Source organism: Gigantopelta aegis, chromosome 4, assembly GCF_016097555.1.
Source record: "Gigantopelta aegis isolate Gae_Host chromosome 4, Gae_host_genome, whole genome shotgun sequence".
NCBI classification, from domain to species: domain Eukaryota; kingdom Metazoa; phylum Mollusca; class Gastropoda; order Neomphalida; family Peltospiridae; genus Gigantopelta; species Gigantopelta aegis.
The window spans coordinates 33,296,761-33,316,256 of record NC_054702.1 but is presented as its reverse complement, the minus strand read 5'-3'; the positions used below and the strand labels follow the sequence as shown (position 1 = coordinate 33,316,256).

The following is a 19,496-nucleotide window of genomic DNA, read 5'->3' as shown; positions in this document are numbered from 1 at the left end:
ATTCACGTCGACCTTATAGCCTAGGTTCGCGCCTGAACCTTAGTTGGATATAAATATAAAAATAAATTTAAATGAATGAAAGAGAATCACACCAGCCTTGATGAGATGGGCTGATGGCTACCAGTTCTTATCCAGAGCGAGTTTAATAGCTCAATGGAGAGGTGTAAGGTCATTACACAGACTTCTATTGCACTAACCACAAATAACTAACTACTAACCCTGTTCTCTGGACCATGTTCATATTGATGTTGATCATCACTCAATGTTTGGATGTATACCATAGTTTGACACCCCATAGCCGATGTGTTTTTCGTGCTGGGTGTCGTTACGCATCTATTCTGTTCTGTTCTGTTCTATTATATTCTGTTCCGTTCTCTGGACAGACAGTTCAGATAACTGATGGTGTGCCCAGGGCAGCTTTCATAAACCTTAAATGGATATAAACACAAACATAAATTGAAAGAAAAGAGATTTCAAAATTGTCCCTCATACTTTGAGGCACAAAAAGATTCAGATGCCTAGATATACTCCCACAATGTTATGTTTAAAACATTAATCCATAACAAAGCAGGAGCGTGATGTGCATATCTCACATGGGAATTGAGGATGTTCTACACTTAACGGATTAATGGGGGAGGGATATCATTGAATGCGATTAGGTATCAGAAAATACCAGCGACAGGAAAATCAATCTATATATTTGTGTTTCAACGGGGGGAGGGGGGAATGTATAATCGAAAAAATTGGGGACCCAATGCCGCTTTCGGTCGCCGGGGGGGGGGGGGGGGGGGGGGAGGGGGAAATGTTTGTTTCGAAATGTTACATGGGATGGGGAAAACAAAACATAATAAAAACAAATATTTACTGTGATTAATTTACGTCACAGGGAAAGGGGTTATTGACAGCGTTTGCGTTACAAAATATTAATTAGGAAGGAGAGTTATAAAAAGTGCCAGGTTTTGCATTATATAATTGTTGAACGCCCCCCCCCCCCCCCCACACACACACACAAAAGAGTAAATAAACCACCATATCATAGGTCCACCTTTCCCCTAAACAATCTTTTTCTAATTTTTTTGCTGTTGAACGTGCATAATATTCATACTAAATAGGCCTACAACCGCCCTTACATACCATTTGAGAGACTGGAGTTTAAAAATATCCCTTCATTGGAAACAAAACCCAAGATCTGTTCATTGTGTATATGAAGACCATCTGATGATAGAGGTCATGTTTTAATAGTAGGAGCCTTTACCCCTTTATAGACAGGATTAAATGTACTTTAAATACACAGCTTAAAATTGGTTTTCGTTTCAATCGTTCAACACTTATTAGGCTAAATACTCCGCGTGATATATCTAAATCGGGGGTCGGGGGGTCGCAGAAATCGCCCAAACTTTGACACGAGTATCTCGTATAATACAGTTTATCATAATCTACTAGGCCTATTGAGATATGTACATGAATAATAGTATATCAAACACGAGCATTATTAAACAGTCATATAGCGAGTCCGCACAGAGTGGGTGGACAGGTTTGAGAAATTAACGTAAACAGACGTACGTTTCTTGACAATACTAAAATGTGATGGTAGTAGATTAATATCATCTGTTTGACTAGCTACAAGTTCGTTTACATTGTTGAAGTTTAATTATCCTTTGTATATTTATATATATCAACTCAATTATATGTTGTTTATGATTATCGTTGATACACAAAGCCAATAAAATACAATTAACCCGCGTAAAGATTATCAAGAATATCAAGAAAAATGGAAAGGAAAAAAATATTTTATTTAATGACGCACTCAACACATTTTATTTACGGTTATATGGCGTTGGACATATAGTTAAGGACCACACAGATATTGAGGGAGGAAACCCGCTGTCGCCACTTCATGGGCTACTCTTTTCGATTAGCAGCAAGGGATCATTTATATGCAGGATAGCACACACCACAGCCTTTGATGTACCAGTCGTGGTGCACTGGCTGGAGAAGAAAAATGGAAATTCATTACACTAAGCAGTAAAGTGACACCAATACAAGTGTCTGTTATCCTGTAATAAAAGTCGTAGTTGGGGGGGGGGGGGGGGGGGGGGGGGGGGGGAATCGCCTTTAAGCAAATTTTATTATGTATGTATGTGGCGGCTACGTCAGGTCTTGAACTTAATTTGTCTCCCAAGGCAATTTTAAAAATAATTACTATGGGTGAAATGGCCAACCAACGTCAATTTTGAGCCTGCCTATGGCAATTTTTTTTTTAAAAGTGATTCTTGCAGCAAATAAATATGACTGAAAGGTTATTTTGCTGTATGTAGACACATTTCAAATGTGCAAATGTTAAATATTAGCAGATATAATTTTAAGTGACTTTTGCAGCAAATAAATATGACTGAAAGGTTATTTTGCTGTATGTAGACATATTTCAAATGTGCAAATGTTAAATATTAGCAGATATAATGTACACCAGGTGTATACATTTTGCCATTGTTGAGGAGCTTTACCAACGGCATTTATTGTGCCATCGATGATGCTATCGTTACGTTCTAGCCCTGCTACTTCCCTGCGCGTTTAATCGTACGAAACGGTGGTGGTGGTCGTGGTGTGTGTGTGTGTGTGTGTGTGTGTGTGTGTGTGTCAGGATGGTCAATCTCACTTCTTCCCCCAACCCCAGTGCTGGAGCAAATCATCGCATTTGGGCAAAAACGATGGATATGTTCGGGCAAAATGAGCTCGCCCGAAACTTTTTCACTATGTATTTCCATCATTCTACTCACAATGTTGGAAGTAATCCATGTACAAATGCATGTAGTGTTTCCTTTGGAAACCCATGTACCTGTTTGTCGGTAATTAATGCTTGCGCGTGCGTGCGTGCGTGTGGACATCCCATATTGGTTACAAGCCTGTAACAACATCAACTGGATATTTTCCCCGATATCATACCACTCGAAATATAACAGACCGACATATCCGATATTTAAACTCGACAAACCAGTCTGTCCGGCGACTTTGTCCAATACCTCTGTCCGATGACACAAGATCTTGCGCCACGCCCTTCAACCTAGTACGCCATCAGAATGTTATTGAACTCTAAACAAAACCGATAGCTCAGATCTCCAAGGTTCCTCCCACCCGTTATGTTTTATTAGAAGCCTTTGAGATAACTAATGCTTAATTAAACAAAGTTACAGGGTGGATAGCATTATCTCATAAATAAAACATATACGTCTTCGCTTTTATACCCAACTCTGTAGTGTCCACCCTTTAGACACCCAGGAGACACCATGTGGGGCGGCTGCTTTCTACAGCTTTTTATAGGATTAAGTTGCTTGGCAGGTAATTGTTTTAGTTAGATTTTTTGTTTTTTTTATTGTAAAGGTATTTTTAAAAAACAAACAATTTTTTATTTAAGACGTACGTTATTTTAAAATGCAAATCAAACCGATAATTGTATTCTCCATACAGTCTGAAATTTTTAATTTTTGTGTTTTTTTGCCATGCGGCGAACCTAAAACTTCTCCCCCCCCCACCCCACCCCACCCCCGTGATAACCTTCCTCGGTGGCAGTACAAAAATAATCAAGATACAGTAATAGTTAGACATTTGCAGGTAGAAAAAAAATGACATTAACCCCCCCCCCCCCAAAAAAAAAAAAAAAAAAAAAAAAAAAACACTTAAATTTTCTATGGATACAACTGCTTTAATTGCACCCCTCTCTGCATGACCAATTTAGTTCAAAACATCTTGCTACCCAACTTGGTGTCCGTGTCCAGAAGACTTTCCGTTGCCAATATATAGTCAATCCAAATTCATTAATGCTACAATCAGTTTTAGATCGGAAGTGCTTTGAGTGGTTGAATAAAAGGTCATTTGAATACACGATATTGGCGATGGTTAGATGGGACGTTTATCTGATGTAAGATTTGAACAATTATTATATTGGTCCATAACACGTATGAGCGACCCTTTACTGTATATTTTGGAACATTAACTGAACTCTAGGCTAGCATAGTTGTATAATAGCGGCTTCCCACCAAAAGTGGGTCTTTTTTTCTTTTCTTTTTTTTTTTGGGGGGGGGGGGGGGTTTTTTTTTACTGTAAAATGTAACCTTCAATTAAATGCCCATAGAAACTCTGACCAAATCATTTCATTTATTACCTCAGAAGAGAAAAAAACATTACTGGAATTTCTGTAGAGGATGACCAACACTGCAATACGCGTGTTGTCATATAGTATTACTCGTAAATTTAGGTTTTGAACATAATGCCCACCCATTCATGGTGTGCGATCAGTTTAAAAAAAAAAAAAAGGAAAGAAAACATAAAGGCTAGCACCTTTGAGAGGCAGGCTGAAAACCACTATGGATTATGTGACACAAATCTTTCTGCCGTGCCTTCAATTTTAAGCAAACGTTACACAATTCATTACATAGGGAATAATACATGAGTGGCCGTTAGACACCATTTATCTCACAATGAGTTGTTTTAAAATGTATCTAACGAGTGAAAGCGAGTTTAATACGTTTTTAAACAACGAGTTGTGAGATAAATGGTATCTTAACGGACATGAATCTATTATTCTATTTCTTACATATCATTAAAAACCAGGTTTTAAACAAATTTAACATCTTTTTCGACTAAAAGTTATTTACATCCGTTGCACTTGTAGCTGACTTACGCGTCACAGACACATGGAGGTCAGGTTAACTATACATCACAGTCTAATCGATTTCCATCATGTAGTTTTTCATTGGATGTTTGGCACTGGTGACCTACTCATCACCTGGGAGCAGCCAGTCGTATGTCTTGCAATTATTAACACATGTACATGTGTTAACAACCATGTGTAACCAAAAATAACGCATGTTCTCACCAACGGGTGTGTAACAAAATCGTAATATTCTCGAGTCAGTTATGAACATTTTTATATGGGATTAATCAATTTGTATTTATCACACACAAAAAAAAAAAAAAAAAAAAAAAAAAAAAGAAAAAAAGAAACTAAATATTGCACTTGCGACTTTAGAGAATAATGAAGAAATGCGTATAACGGAACCCATGCTGTTATATATACTAAAAGGCAAAAGTTATTGTGACACACGCACGACAAAGATAATTTATAAGTTTTTACTGCCGTGTATGAAATGTTATAACATGGAAAGAGAAATGTCCTAAGGTATGGAAACGAGCAATAGTCCATGAAAAGGGCGCACCTGCCATATGCAAATGAGCCACATCACTGGAGGGAGTCCAGAGCCAAGTTCACACAGTCAGTAGCGAGTGCATCCACCTTGAGCATTGATACAGGCCTGGCATCGTCGTCTCATTGAGGCCACTAAACGCTGGAGAAAGGGATGGTACGGGCTGTGAGTGTTGCTGGCTGGAACCTGTTTTACAGATACGTGGTTCGGATCCATATGTCTTGGCGAGGGGTTGTTACGGGTGGTCGGCCGCTACGGGGATGGTCCCTGACCTGATTGTTTTGTTGATATCGTTGCCATAAGTGCCATATGGTGTTTCTGTGGACGTTGAATTGACGTGCGACGTCACGCTGCAAGGTCCCAGATTCAAGCATCCCTATGACTCGCCATCTGTCATTTTCACTGAGGCGTGGCATGACGAAATTGCATAAAACAGTTCACTAATGGTGTTTTTCTGACTTCTGGACTTCTGAAGTCTGCACAGAGTGGCAATGATTTGCGACTGAATGTCTGGCCTTTTGTGGTGAACACTGGACAGCATTTCTCCCGAATATCCCATGTTTCTTGCACAAAGCATGCAATCGCTGCAACATCTGCTTGGTTGCATTTCTTTGAGCTGTTTCATGATACTTTTCTCTGGTTTACATCCATAAATCCATTCACAAATTTATTACTCCAAACAATCCATGTCACAATAACTTGCCTTTGAGTATATATAAAACTAGCAGGTTTTTTCTGAAGACTATGTGTTATAGGCCCTAAATGAGCCTATCAAATATTTCACATCCAATAGGCGATTATTGAATTAACGTGATGTTAAACAAAACAATAAAAATTAATAGTCTTTTAATTTGTAATTATGATCCTGAAATTGCCCAATGAACAAACTTATTTTTGTTAAAATTTGTTCTTTCATCTTTGAACAGTCCTCTTGGTTTCCGCAAATGATGTAAAGCAATCTCTCTCGTGCTACACGTGCGATGATCCAGACGATCCCGAAGATTGCATGTTTGATGAGACAACGTGCGAGGTTGGAGAGGTGCGGTTAAAATAAAGAAAAATCCATCTTTGAACTTGTATTATACTGCACTAGAGTTTACCTTGTAAAGGGCATTTACCATTGAATCCAACCCCTTAGATATCAATGTTAGCATGTTGTTAAAGCTGGTAAATGGACCGTTTCAAGCAATATTGTATATAAGAACATCTCACCCTTAAAATTAGTCAAAACATAATTAATAAATGGCTCCGTTTCAAGCAATACTGTATATAAGAACTACATCTCACCTTTAAAATTAGTCAAAACATAATTAATAAATGGCTCCGTTTCAAGCAATATTGTATATAAGAACTACATCTCACCCTTAAAATTAGTCAAAACATAATTAATAAATGGCTCTGTTTCAAGCAATATTGTATATAAGAACTACATCTCACCTTTAAAATTAGTCAAAACATAATTAATAAATGGCTCCGTTTCAAGCAATACTGTATATAAGAACTACATCTCACCCTTAAAATTAGTCAAAACATAATTAATAAATGGCTCCGTTTCAAGCAATATTGTATATAAGAACTACATCTCACCCTTAAAATTAGTCAAAACATAATTAATAAATGGCTCATTTCGGACAACAGGAAGCGTCATTAACTAGTCTAGTAACGCACAGACATCGTCAGTGATAAAGCTCTCGCTTGATGCGCGGTCGGTCTGGGATCGATCCCCATCGGTGGGCCCATTGGTCTATGTCTCGTTCCAGCCAGTGCACCACGGCTGATATATCAAAGGCCGTGGTATGTGCTATCCTGTTTGTGGAATGGTGCATATAAAATATCCTTTGCTACTAACCCAAAAATGTAACTTGGGTTTCTTCTAACGCTATGTCAAAATTACATGATACATATTACATCAATGTGCTCTAGTAGTGTCGTTAAACAAAACAAACTTCTTTTTTCGTCAGTTTTATTTGTGGTAGTCTACACGTTTTATTTCAATAATACCTGGTACAATGATGCTATTGACATGTTCAGATTTTTTTACGTTGTGCTTGTTTGTTTTTTAAGGCTATGTTTAAACAGTAAAAAAGTGGATTTAAATTAAATAGCTTTATTATGCAATTTTTAAAATGATAATCAAAATCAAAATGAATTATTAGACAGAAATTATCATTATGCATAAATATAACAAATTAAATAAATACATTTTATGTACAGAGATTGTCTTGGCCTTTTCAGAGCTGCTTTTCAGTAATACACAAGAAAGATGGCGAACTTCATCTGAAGTCTGGTTGTATTGCACAAAATGTAAGTTTAAAGAACACAGCCACCACTGCCACCACAAAATCATCAACACCATCAATCAACATTGTCATTATTATTTTTTATTGCTGTAGCTTTCGTTATAGAATGGAAATCTGCTTGAAAAACAAATATGTTGCGGCTACTAAAGCCTTTTGGCTCAATTTATGAAAGGTAAAAAAGAACCCATCTCCACTTCGCTTCCGTTCAAAGAAGTAATCCAACAACCCAATCATACATACATTTTGGTATTTTATTGTGTTGCGGAAAAAGTATGTCAGATTCCAAAGTTATAGGGTTTACAGTTTTATATTAATACTTAAAATCTAAATTTGAAATATATTAACAATGAATGAAGCACCACTGTCACCTTTTTTGACGACTTTGTTACCTACGTTTCCTTCTATCGTAATGTGCAAAAACAGAAATCTATGACAACAGTGAAGACTATACATAATAAGCCTATTAGACTATTGCCGGTACATACATTATTAGGCTACATTTGTTATTAGGCTATATTTTAAACTTGAAAATCACTTGTCTTTGTTGCAAGTGATTTCAAAGAACGTTCTAACAGATTATAGGCCTGATCGTATATTTTCACAGACTTCTATGACCTTTCTTTGTGTTCATTTCTATGAATTATTTTAAATGGTTTAACTTCATGTCTTTTCTAAATAAAGACCTGTATTGAGCGGTCTGCTAACAACACTAATCGATGTGAGACAGGCGCATTCCTCAATGATGACTGGTGTACATTCTGTTGCGACAAGAACCTCTGTAATACGGACGCTCTTATTGTTGAAGGTAAATTTCGAAACAAAACAAAACAAAGCAAAATAAAATAAAATAGATGATGGATGGAAATATGAATGATTGAACGGTTGAATAAATGAATGAATGATTGAATGAATGGATGATTGAATTAATAATTGAATAAATGAATGAATGAATGATGAATGAATTAATGAATTACGAACACATGAATCAATTAATTAATGTAATAATATACTCACAATCGAAATTTGGACTTTATAAAATAAAATAAAAAATGTCCCATCCACTTTTTTTATTCCTGTTTTACTACATTGAATGAAAGTATAATAATCGACAGCTCTTCTGTATCAATGTATTTGACAGAAAAAAGACACAACAGCATCAATATGGTATATAAAACAGTTGAACAAGGAGGATTGAATGGTGTGGGGCAATGAAACGTTCTCACAAGTTAGAATAATCGTTGTATTTCTTTCTCTTTTTTTCTCTTTTTTTTTTTGGCATTGAAAAAAATAAATATACAGTTATCTTTCATCAGACGTTTCCGTTGACAACGTAACGGTTATCACTATTCCACACAAAGAGTCGACAACATTTAGCTGCTACGTCTGCGACGGTGAGAGTGACATCGAAGCATGCAGCAGCCAAGAAAACTTGAAACAGTGCGGAGAAGGATCTGTGAGTCTTTCAATTACATACTATTGATCTGAAACCAACTTTCTGTTTCGCTATTCCGACCAGTCCATAGACGCTGAAAGCGTTGGGGGGTGGTTGGGGGGGGGGTGGTTGGGGGGGGGGGGGGGTTGGGGGGGGTTGGTTGGGTGTGTGTGGGGGGGAGGGGGGTGGTGTCGTGTGTCTGGAGAGGAACATTCTTACATCCCACGTTCCCAGCTGCAATAAATATGGATATTAATGAAAACTAGACAATATTGACAACAAAGTTGCATTCAACGAAAGATATGACAAAACAGTTATGTTAAAAATCGTATCTCTACACATTATTACAATCAATAGGTTTTGACACGGTCGTGACTGTTTCGTCACAAACCAAGTATGCTTATGACTCTTGCCTGTTCATATGTTCTTGTCAGACTGGTGACAATAACTTTTAGAGATGAGATTTAAGGAAAGAAAATCGTTCGAAACGCATCTATTACACAAACATCGTATCGGTAATCTGCATCTATTTATTTAAAACACACAGACGGTCCTGTTACCCAAACCTATAATAACAAAAAGTTGGTGTTTGAAAAGGTTTGTTTGAAGAAATAATTCAAATCAAATAACAGACGAGTTATGAAATACTGGTATAAGAGAACGAGCAATTCAACAGCCGTCAGTTTCTGTGGGTCATGTATCATATTTGTAAATGCCATCTTTTTTTTCTTACCCCAGAATGCCTGTCTCACAACTATATACTATGGACATGATGGTCTTACAATATCCAAGAGTTGCAGCAAGTACCAGGTTAGTGGAAGCCTAGAACAGTTGTTCAAGATTGAGGAGAACCTAATTCAATGTATGCAAGAAGTCACATTATTTTACCAGTAAAGAAAAAATCTTAATTTAATATGGAACAACCCAAATATGATCAATATAATAAGCACAATCACAAATTTACAAAACAAATAATATCAAAATCTATCAATACACTTACTAGATGGATATTTTAGAAGAAATAGCAGTACTGTTTACATGACCAAACAGAGAGAGAGAGAGAGAGAGAGCACGAGAGAGAGCATGAGAGAAAGAGAGAGCATGAGAGAGAGAGAGAGAGAGAGAGAGAGAGAGAGAGAGAGAGAGAGAGAAAATCACAAACCACAATCCAACAAACAAACAAATACAAAATTCACCAAGTTAGAGACCAAATACCGGTAATGTTCTTATAATCAGGGTTGTGAAATTTTGTAACTGATGTGTAGATGTTTCAACTATTACTTTATCTGTTAGACGTGCCTGAACCTTCAAGAAAATAATCATCGCTCTTGCTGGAGTGAAGACGAGGCTCATGGCTCTTGCTCGTACTGCTGTTATGGTGACCAGTGTAACACCAATCTCATTCCAGGTAAGATATAAAGTCAGTCAAATTACATATAACAACATATTAATAATATTCTACAAATACTGCAGGAATAGCTCTTCATTTTTATATTACAGTGGACAAAAAGAACATTATAAGACAATAAAGAATGTCAAATTTGTTAGGACAAATATAAGGATTTGACATATATTTACATTTGTATATCTTTTTAGTCTTAAGATATTCTGTATTAGTTTGATAGCCACTAATTTATTTTGTAGTCACTGGTAATATCAGAAATAGCTGCAACAGAATCATTGCTTAATTTAGTTCTAATCTTATTTACATTAATTTCACACCGTAGGTATTATATTACACGAGTTTAAAAAGTAAATTTCATGTCAAATATAGTAATACATATATATTTTAGATGCAGATACAGACACCACGTTACTCCCAAATCCACCACCAAAATTAGAACGTACGGCACAACATGGTTCAAAGGAAGTACAGACGCATCAGAAAGCAGCATCAAAGCAAAGGCATAAAGAACAAAAGCCTCAGAAACCCTCATCGATGCAAACAAATCATGATCACAAGCCTCAGAAACCATCATCAAAGCAAACACACCATGAACACAACCAAGATCAAAAGCCCCAAAAACCATCATCAAAGCAAACACACCATGAACACAACCAAGATCAAAAGCCTCAGAAACCATCATCAAAGCAAACACACCATGAACACAAGCCTCAGAAACCATCATCAAAGCAAACACACCATGAACACAACCAAGATCACAAGCCTCAGAAACCATCATCAAAGCAAACACACCATGAACACAACCAAGATCAAAAGCCTCAGAAACTATCATCAAAGCAAACACACCATGAACACAAGCCTCAGAAACCATCATCAAAGCAAACACACCATGAACACAACCAAGATCAAAAGCCTCAGAAACCATCATCAAAGCAAACACACCATGAACACAACAAAGATCAAACGCCTCAGAAACCATCATCAAAGCAAACACACCATGAACACAGCCAAGATCAAAAGCCTCAGAAACCATCATCAAAGCAAACACACCATGAACACAGCCAAGATCAAAAGCCTCAGAAACCATCATCAAAGCAAACACACCATGAACACAGCCAAGATCAAAAGCCTCAGAAACCATCATCAAAGCAAACACACCATGAACACAACCAAGATCAAAAGCCTCAGAAACCATCATCAAAGCAAACACACCATGAACACAAGCCTCAGAAACCATCGTCAAAGCAAACACACCATGAACACAAGTCCAAAGAAAACGCAAAACTAAAAGGATCTAACCAACACAAACATGGCTCTAAAGAAAAAGCTAAGCCGAAAGGATCAGGGGAAGCAAAACATGGGGCTAAATATGAACACAATAAGCATAAACATACTCACACATCAGTGGAAAAACCACACAACAAACGGTCCAAAGAATTCACTGAAATGAAAACGTCAGGGGAAGCTTTAAGCCATAAGAAAAAACATGGTCCTAAAAGCAGTCACAAGGGAAGTGACAAAAATAGCAAAGATAATAATTCTAAGGGAAAAGTCAGTAATTCACTAGAAAAACCATGCATAGGAAAATCTTGCAGTAATTCGAAGGGAAGTAACTCAAGGGAAAAAGACAGCATTTCAAATGAGAAACCATGTAAAGGAAAATCTTGTTTTAATTCCAAAACAAGCAATTCCAACAACAAAGACAGTGACTCAAAAGAAAGTAATTCAAATGGTAAGGATAGCAGTTCAGAAGAGAAGCCCTGCAAAGGAAAGTCATGCAGTAATTCGAAGGGAAGTAACTCAAACAGCAAAGATAGCAATTCAGAAGAAAAGCCATGCAAAGGAAAGTCATGTAGCAGTTCAAAGGGAAGTAATTCAAAAGATAAAGACAGCACCTCTAATGAAAAACCATGTTGGCCAGGAATACCTGGAATACCATGCTTGAAACCACCCTGTAAACCAGGCAAACCATGTTGGAAACCACCTTGTAAACCTTGGATGCCATGCTGGAAACCACCCTGTAAACCAGGAAAACCCTGCTGGAAACCACCCTGTAAACCTGGAATGCCATGTTGGAAACCACCCTGTAAACCTGGAATGCCATGCTGGAAACCACCCTGTAAACCAGGAAAACCCTGCTGGAAACCACCCTGTAAACCTGGAATGCCATGCTGGAAACCACCCTGTAAACCAGGAAAACCCTGCTGGAAACCACCCTGTAAACCTGGAATGCCTTGCTGGAAACCACCCTGTAAACCTGGAATGCCATGCTGGAAACCACCTTGTAAACCAGGAATGCCATGCTGGAAACCACCTTGTAAACCAGGAAAACCATGTTGGAAACCACCCTGTAAACCTGGAATGCCATGTTGGAAGCCACCTTGTAAACCTGGAATGCCTTGTTGGAAACCACCTTGTAAACCTGGAATGCCTTGTTACAAAGACAGTAACTCAAATGAAAAGCCCTGTGTAGATGATTCATGTGACAGTTCATCAGAGAGTAGCTCAGACAGCTCAAACAGTGGAGATAGCAATTCTAAGGAAAGTAACTCCAAGAGTAAAGAGAGTAATTCACGAGAAAAACCGTGTGAAGGAGAGTCGTGCAGTAATTCCAAGGGGAGTAACTCTGAAGATAAGGATAGCAATTCAGAAGAGAAACCTTGCAAAGGAAAGTCATGCAGTAATTCCAAAGGGAGTAACTCTGAAGATAAGGATAGCAATTCAGAAGAGAAACCTTGCAAAGGAAAGTCCTGCAGTAATTCCAAGGGGAGTAACTCAAATGATAAGGATAGCAATTCAGAAGAAAAACCTTGCAAAGGAAAGTCCTGCAGTAATTCCAAGGGGAGTAACTCAAATGATAAGGATAGCAATTCGGAAGAAAAACCTTGCAAAGGAAAGTCCTGCAGTAATTCCAAGGGGAGTAACTCAAATGATAAGGATAGCAATTCAGAAGAGAAGCCTTGTAAAGGAGAATCTTGCAGTAATTCAAAAGGAAGTAATTCAAATGATAAGGATAGCAATTCAGAAGAAAAACCTTGCAAAGGAAAGTCATGCAGTAATTCGAAAGGAAGTGATTCCATTGATAAGGATAGCAATTCCAAAGAGAAACCATGTAAACCAGGAAAGCCATGCTGGAAACCACCATGTAAACCAGGAAAGCCTTGCTGGAAACCACCATGTAAACCAGGTATGCCTTGCTGGAAACCACCATGTAAACCAGGAAAACCTTGCTGGAAACCGCCATGTAAACCAGGAAAGCCTTGCTGGAAACCACCATGTAAACCAGGTATGCCTTGCTGGAAACCACCATGTAAACCAGGAAAACCTTGCTGGAAACCACCATGTAAACCAGGAAAGCCTTGCTGGAAGCCACCATGTAAACCAGGTATGCCTTGCTGGAAGCCACCTTGTAAACCAGGTATGCCTTGCTGGAAGCCACCTTGTAAACCAGGCAAACCCTGCTGGAAACCACCTACAAGACCACCATGTATACCAGGTATGCCCTGTTGGAAACCATCTACAAAACCACCTTGTAGACCAGGTATGCCTTGCTGGAAACCATCTACAACTCCACCCTGTAGTCCAGGTATGCCTTGCTGGAAACCATCTACAAAACCACCCTGTAGTCCAGGTATGCCTTGCTGGAAACCATCTACAAAACCACCCTGTAGGCCAGGTATGCCTTGCTGGAAACCATCTACAAAACCACCCTGTAGGCCCGGTATGCCTTGCTGGAAACCATCTACACAACCACCCTGTAGGCCCGGTATGCCTTGCTGGAAACCATCTACAAAACCACCCTGTAGGCCAGGAATGCCCTGCTGGAAACCACCAACAGATGCACCATGTAGACCGGGTATGCCTTGCTGGAAACCACCTACAAAACCACCTTGTAATTGTACCAAACCTGGTAAACCTGACAAATGCTGTAAACTTCTAGTGCCCAAGATTTCTATTGATATTAACATCGACTGGGACCTAGACAGTATAAAGGACTGCCCCTGGCATGGCAAGCTGACAGAGATTCTTGGACTGGCCAAGTATAGTCACATACATCAGCAGATCGACCTTGCTGAAATTAACAAAGTTGTCAAACAAGGTGAGTTCAGTGTGTAGTTCGGTTATTTTAATTGCATCAAAATACAATCCTACTGTTTTACTGGCATCTGTGGCTCTTGGGTTTATACTGCCCATCACCCCCAAGTCTCCATCATCTTCCAATACCTACGAGTTAATAAATATATCAAAGTATTAATTTATACAGATTGCCAAGAAGGCTAAAAGTTTGTTCAGGAAGTACATGTATATGCTAAATAGTCCTAATTCCAAGTTCAACACATTAAGGTATTCATGTAGGTTGGCATTCACGTTCGAACAATATGATAATATGCTGAATTGATCCTAAAATGCTTGCAAGCTCTCTTACAAATTCATATAACATTTCTGGGACATGCAGTATGTCATTAAGACAAACAGTGCTAGTTAGAAGTGGCATTCTATGTGTAGTAAATCAACTCTGTATATTTAACTATTGCCCCTCCCCCAATTTCATATTTCCAGGACTGGAAGAAGTAAATAATATTGGAGTGACAGATGAAATGCTGCCAAGAACAACAGAATTGCCAACAACTACAGAAGAACGTAAGCATTAATGTGCCTCATTCACATCATCAACTTCTTCTACGTTATCATCATCATTACCTTCTCCATAGTCATCATCATCTTCAAAATCGACAATTTAATCATCCACCTGATGCACAAGGCATTATTAAATGCATACACCATCATCATTCCAGACTTCATTTCATCTTCAAACTCATTCCATATCATTATCATAAAACATGTGGTTAGGTCATCAAAAAACATTCCAATACCATACCTTATTCCATCATCATCATACCCCTTTTGATTCTATCATCATCATACCCCTTTTGATTCCATCATCATCATACCCCTTTTCATTCCATCATCATCATACCCCTTTTGATTCTATCATCATCATACCCCTTTTCATTCCATCATCAGCATACCCCTTTTCATTCCATCATCATCATACCCCTTTTCATTTCATCATCATCATACCCCTTTTCATTCCATCATCATCATACCCCTTTTGATTCTATCATCATCATACCCCTTTTCATTTTATCATCATCATACCCCTTTATACCCCTTTTCATTTCATCATCATATCCCTTTTCATTTCATCATCATACCCCTTTTCATTCCATCATCATCATACCCCTTTTCATTCCATCATCATCATACCCCTTTTCATTCCATCATCATCATACCCCTTTTCATTCCATCATCATCATACCCCTTTCCATTCCATCATCATACCTCATTGTAGCATTATCACACCCCATTCTGTTTTAAATAACAACAAATTTGAAAAAACAGAGAGAAGTGGTATGTTGAAAATATATAAATCAATATGTATGGTGGTAATAAACTTGCATATGTGATTCAATTTGTTTTTCTTGCCTTTCCAAACCAGTGTCCTACGATTGGTACATCAAAGGTTGTGGTATGACCTGCTCTGCCCGAGAAAGTGCTGCTTTCCACCAAGTACCAAAATAACCATAAGTTAAGACAAAAAATAGCCACGGTTTAAAAAGTGCTGACATGCTGTTAAACAATTATTATTTTACTTTTTGTTGCTTAGCCTATCAGTGCTACATATGCGATGGCGATGACTGCGACCAGCATCAGGTGTCATTCTGTTCAGAGAATCTGTGCGCCACTACAGTGACTCAAAACGAGGATGGACAGAGAATTCAAACAAAAACGTAAGAATCTGTCAATCTACCAAGTTATTTTTGTTCTGAAAGCCCCAACCCCTACAATCTCATTTCCTCTTCATTTAACATAAGTTACTAATGCAGAACACACAATTATATACTAAACAACAAAAGAAATACAAATATTTTATCTTCTTATCTTTTTCACATAATACGATTAATTTGGGAAATAGACTGTCAAAATGTTCACAAGACTTTGTTCAGTTTAATAGACATAATATCTAATGTGATTTAAAATGAATAATTTTAAATAATTTAAAAGAAAATTAAATTAGTATTCTAAAAGGCAAAAGTTATTGTGACACACAAAAGACAAAGATAATTGATGACAAGTTTTTACTGCCGTGTATGAAACGTTTTAACATGGAAAGATAAATGTCCATGAAAACGAGCAATAGTCCATGAAAAGGGTACACCTGCCATATGCAAATGAGCCACATCATTAGAGGGGGTCCAGAGCAAAGTTCACACAGTCAGTAGCGAGTGTATCAACCTTGAGCATTGATACAGGTTTGGCACCATCATCTCATTGAGGCCACTAAACACTGGAGAAAGGGATGGTACAGGCTGTGAGGGTTGCTGGCTGGAACCTGTTTCGCAGATGTGTGGTTCGGATCCATGTGTCTTGGCGACAGGTTGTCATGGGTGGTCGGCTGCTACGGGGACGATCCCTGACCTGGTTGTTTTGTTGATATCATTGCCATATGGTGTTCTGTGGACGTTGAATTGACATGCGACATCACACTGCAAGGTCCCAGATTCAAGCATCCCTATGACTCGCTATCTGTCATTTTCACTGAGGCGTGGCATGACGAAATTGCATCAAACAGTTCACTAATGGTGTTTTCTGACTTTTTGACTTCTTAAGTCTGCACAGAGTGGCAATGATTTGCGATTAAATTTCTGGCCTTTTATGGTGAACACTGGACAGAATTTCTCCCGAATATTCCATGTTTCTTGCAAAGCATGCAATCGCTACAACAACTGTTTCATGCACATTTTTTCTGGTTTACATCCATAAATCCATTCACAAATTTATTACTCCAAACAATCCATGTCACAATAACTTTTGCCTTTTAGTATATTTGCATTTCTTTTGTTGTTCAGTATACGTTTAACTGGGTTTTCACTATTAACAAACATCAACTGAAGCAACTTACAAAATGTATAGAATATATCTTTGGATTTTGATACAGAGTTGGAACATCCAAGGTATGCAATTGCACTTGAATATCCACTTACATATTTTATTGTTACTAGTATTCAATATGCAACAAACCCAGTCAAAACCCAAACTGCACATGCAGTTGCCTACCTTGGAAGTTGTCTTAATCTTTATAAAGTGGAATGGATACAGGACTAGTATTAGTTAAATATTTGTTTAAAAACATATATCACTCGCACTCACATGTTAGATATGTTTTCCAACAACTAATGACATTCTAAGATAAATAAAATGTTGATCTAAGATAAATAAAATGAGATTCTAAGATAAATAAAATGATAATCTAAGATAAATAAAATGATGTTCTGAGATAAAATGATGATCTGAGATAAATAAAATGTTCCGAGATAAATAAAATGATGTTCTAAGATAAATAAAATGTTCTAAGATAAATAAACTGACATTCTAACATAAACAAAATGATGTTCTAAGATAAATAAAATATTCTAAGATAAATAAATTGATATTCTAACATAAACAAAATGATGTTCTAAGAAAAATAAAATGATGTTCCAAGATAAATAAAATAAGTCTAAGATAAATATAATGACCTCTGTGATCCGTTAGACCAACGTATAGCATTCTGTTTATTTATTAGTTTAAGTTGTTCACCCGCTTTCATTTTCAGTTGTGGTTCCCTTGACGTCTGCAACAATGAATGGTGGCTGAAGACGGCTGGAAACAACGACTGTTTCTTTCTGGATCCAAATAATGACGGACCCCCTGGCCTACCCATGACTTGTACATTCTGTTGTGTTGGCCCTCAGTGCAACTCTGGATTCTTGCCAAAATCCAACCAGTTTTATGTTAAAAACTAAGACCCCTAAAGCTAGAATTGACATGACTGAAATAAAGTCACTGAAATATAGTAATACATTGTCATAAGAACTCAACTAGAAATAAATCATGTTGAAATGTTTTGTTCTGTTTGTTTTTATAATTATTATTCAGACATGATCTGTAGATGTCATTAAAATGTGAATTAATATAACGCTGTCCACTCCGGTATTGGTATCTTCTGATGTTTATGTCAATGCCCCTTTTTGAGATGACAGGTCCCCCTTTACATTAAAGTACTTGCATTTATTTCTTTGCATTTAAACACAGTTTTTGTATCTTTGGAAAACACGGTACTAAACACCAGAATTGAACTGCGGTCTGAAGACATGGACAGCCATCAGTATCTTCCAGTATCAGACAGAATATATGGAATCAGAGTGGATTTGGTGGTAGTATAGTGGAACTCTCCAAGGGGGCTATCTACGTTTGCTGCTATTGTAACATGTTTCTTAACTATTAAAATGACATATTAAATATATTTCTTTTTATATATTAGGACCGGCTTCGGTGGTGTCATGGTTAAGCCATTGGACATAAGGCTGGTAGGTACAGGGTTCGCAGCCCGGTACCGGCTCCCACCCAGAGCAAGTTTTAACAACTCAATGGGTAGGTGCAAGACCACTACACCCTCTTCTCTCTCACTAACCACTAACCCACTGTCCTAGACAAACAGCTTAGATAGTTGAGGTGTGTGCCCAGGACAGTGTGCTTGAACCATAAGTGGATATAAGCACGAAAATAAGTTGAAATGAAAATGAAATATCGGCTTCTTTATATTCATTGTCATTATGCTTGTAGGGTGTATACCACCAAATCAAATCCCGTAGATGAGAATTTTAACATATGTGGCCAAACTGCTATTCACAGCATTTACACATACACACCATGGATATAAATACTACAGTTGGGCACACCATTACACTATTTGGTGTACCTGTAGTAGCTCTAACTTCATTTCACTTCCCAGGCCTCTGAATATCATGAGAATGATAGTTTCATTCAAGCATTGTACACACAAGTCTAGTTTTACACAACCCACATCATTTACAGGTTGATATGCAAAAACAAAATGAGTTATCGGAAGCCTGCTTCCTAATGCATACCTTTTTTCGTATATATAGAGGATACTCCCTGAGTGTCTTGTAAAATCATAATTTATCAGCATGAGTTGATAAAAGTATATGATTTTTATACTTTTATCAATGAATGCCGAAAAATTATATCACAAGACACGAAGGGCGTATTCTTTTTATCATTCTTTTCATTTGCAACAATTGTAAACTAATGTC

At 37.6% G+C, this 19,496-nt stretch overlaps 1 protein-coding gene across 1 annotated transcript; it reads left to right on the top strand.

Annotated features, from left to right (window-relative positions):
* The first annotated feature begins 12,465 nt into the window (after positions 1 to 12,465).
* On the top strand, positions 12,466 to 18,219 carry LOC121370413 (pollen-specific leucine-rich repeat extensin-like protein 1). Its single transcript, XM_041495623.1, has 4 exons — positions 12,466 to 14,437; positions 14,899 to 14,979; positions 16,007 to 16,130; positions 17,996 to 18,219. Exons 1-4 carry the CDS (start codon positions 12,502 to 12,504, stop codon positions 18,183 to 18,185), a joined length of 2,331 nt encoding a protein of 776 aa, XP_041351557.1. The 5' UTR covers positions 12,466 to 12,501; the 3' UTR covers positions 18,186 to 18,219.
* The last annotated feature ends 1,277 nt before the right edge of the window (positions 18,220 to 19,496 follow it).

Excerpts from the sequence above, each read along its gene's own strand:
- LOC121370413 (XM_041495623.1), top strand. The coding sequence starts at position 12,502 with ATGCCATGCTGGAAACCACCCTGTAAACCAGGAAAACCCTGCTGGAAA. Across the intron at positions 14,438-14,898 it reads TAACAAAGTTGTCAAACAAG|GACTGGAAGAAGTAAATAAT; the intron begins GTGAGTTCAGTG and ends TCATATTTCCAG. Across the intron at positions 16,131-17,995 it reads CAGAGAATTCAAACAAAAAC|TTGTGGTTCCCTTGACGTCT; the intron begins GTAAGAATCTGT and ends TTTCATTTTCAG.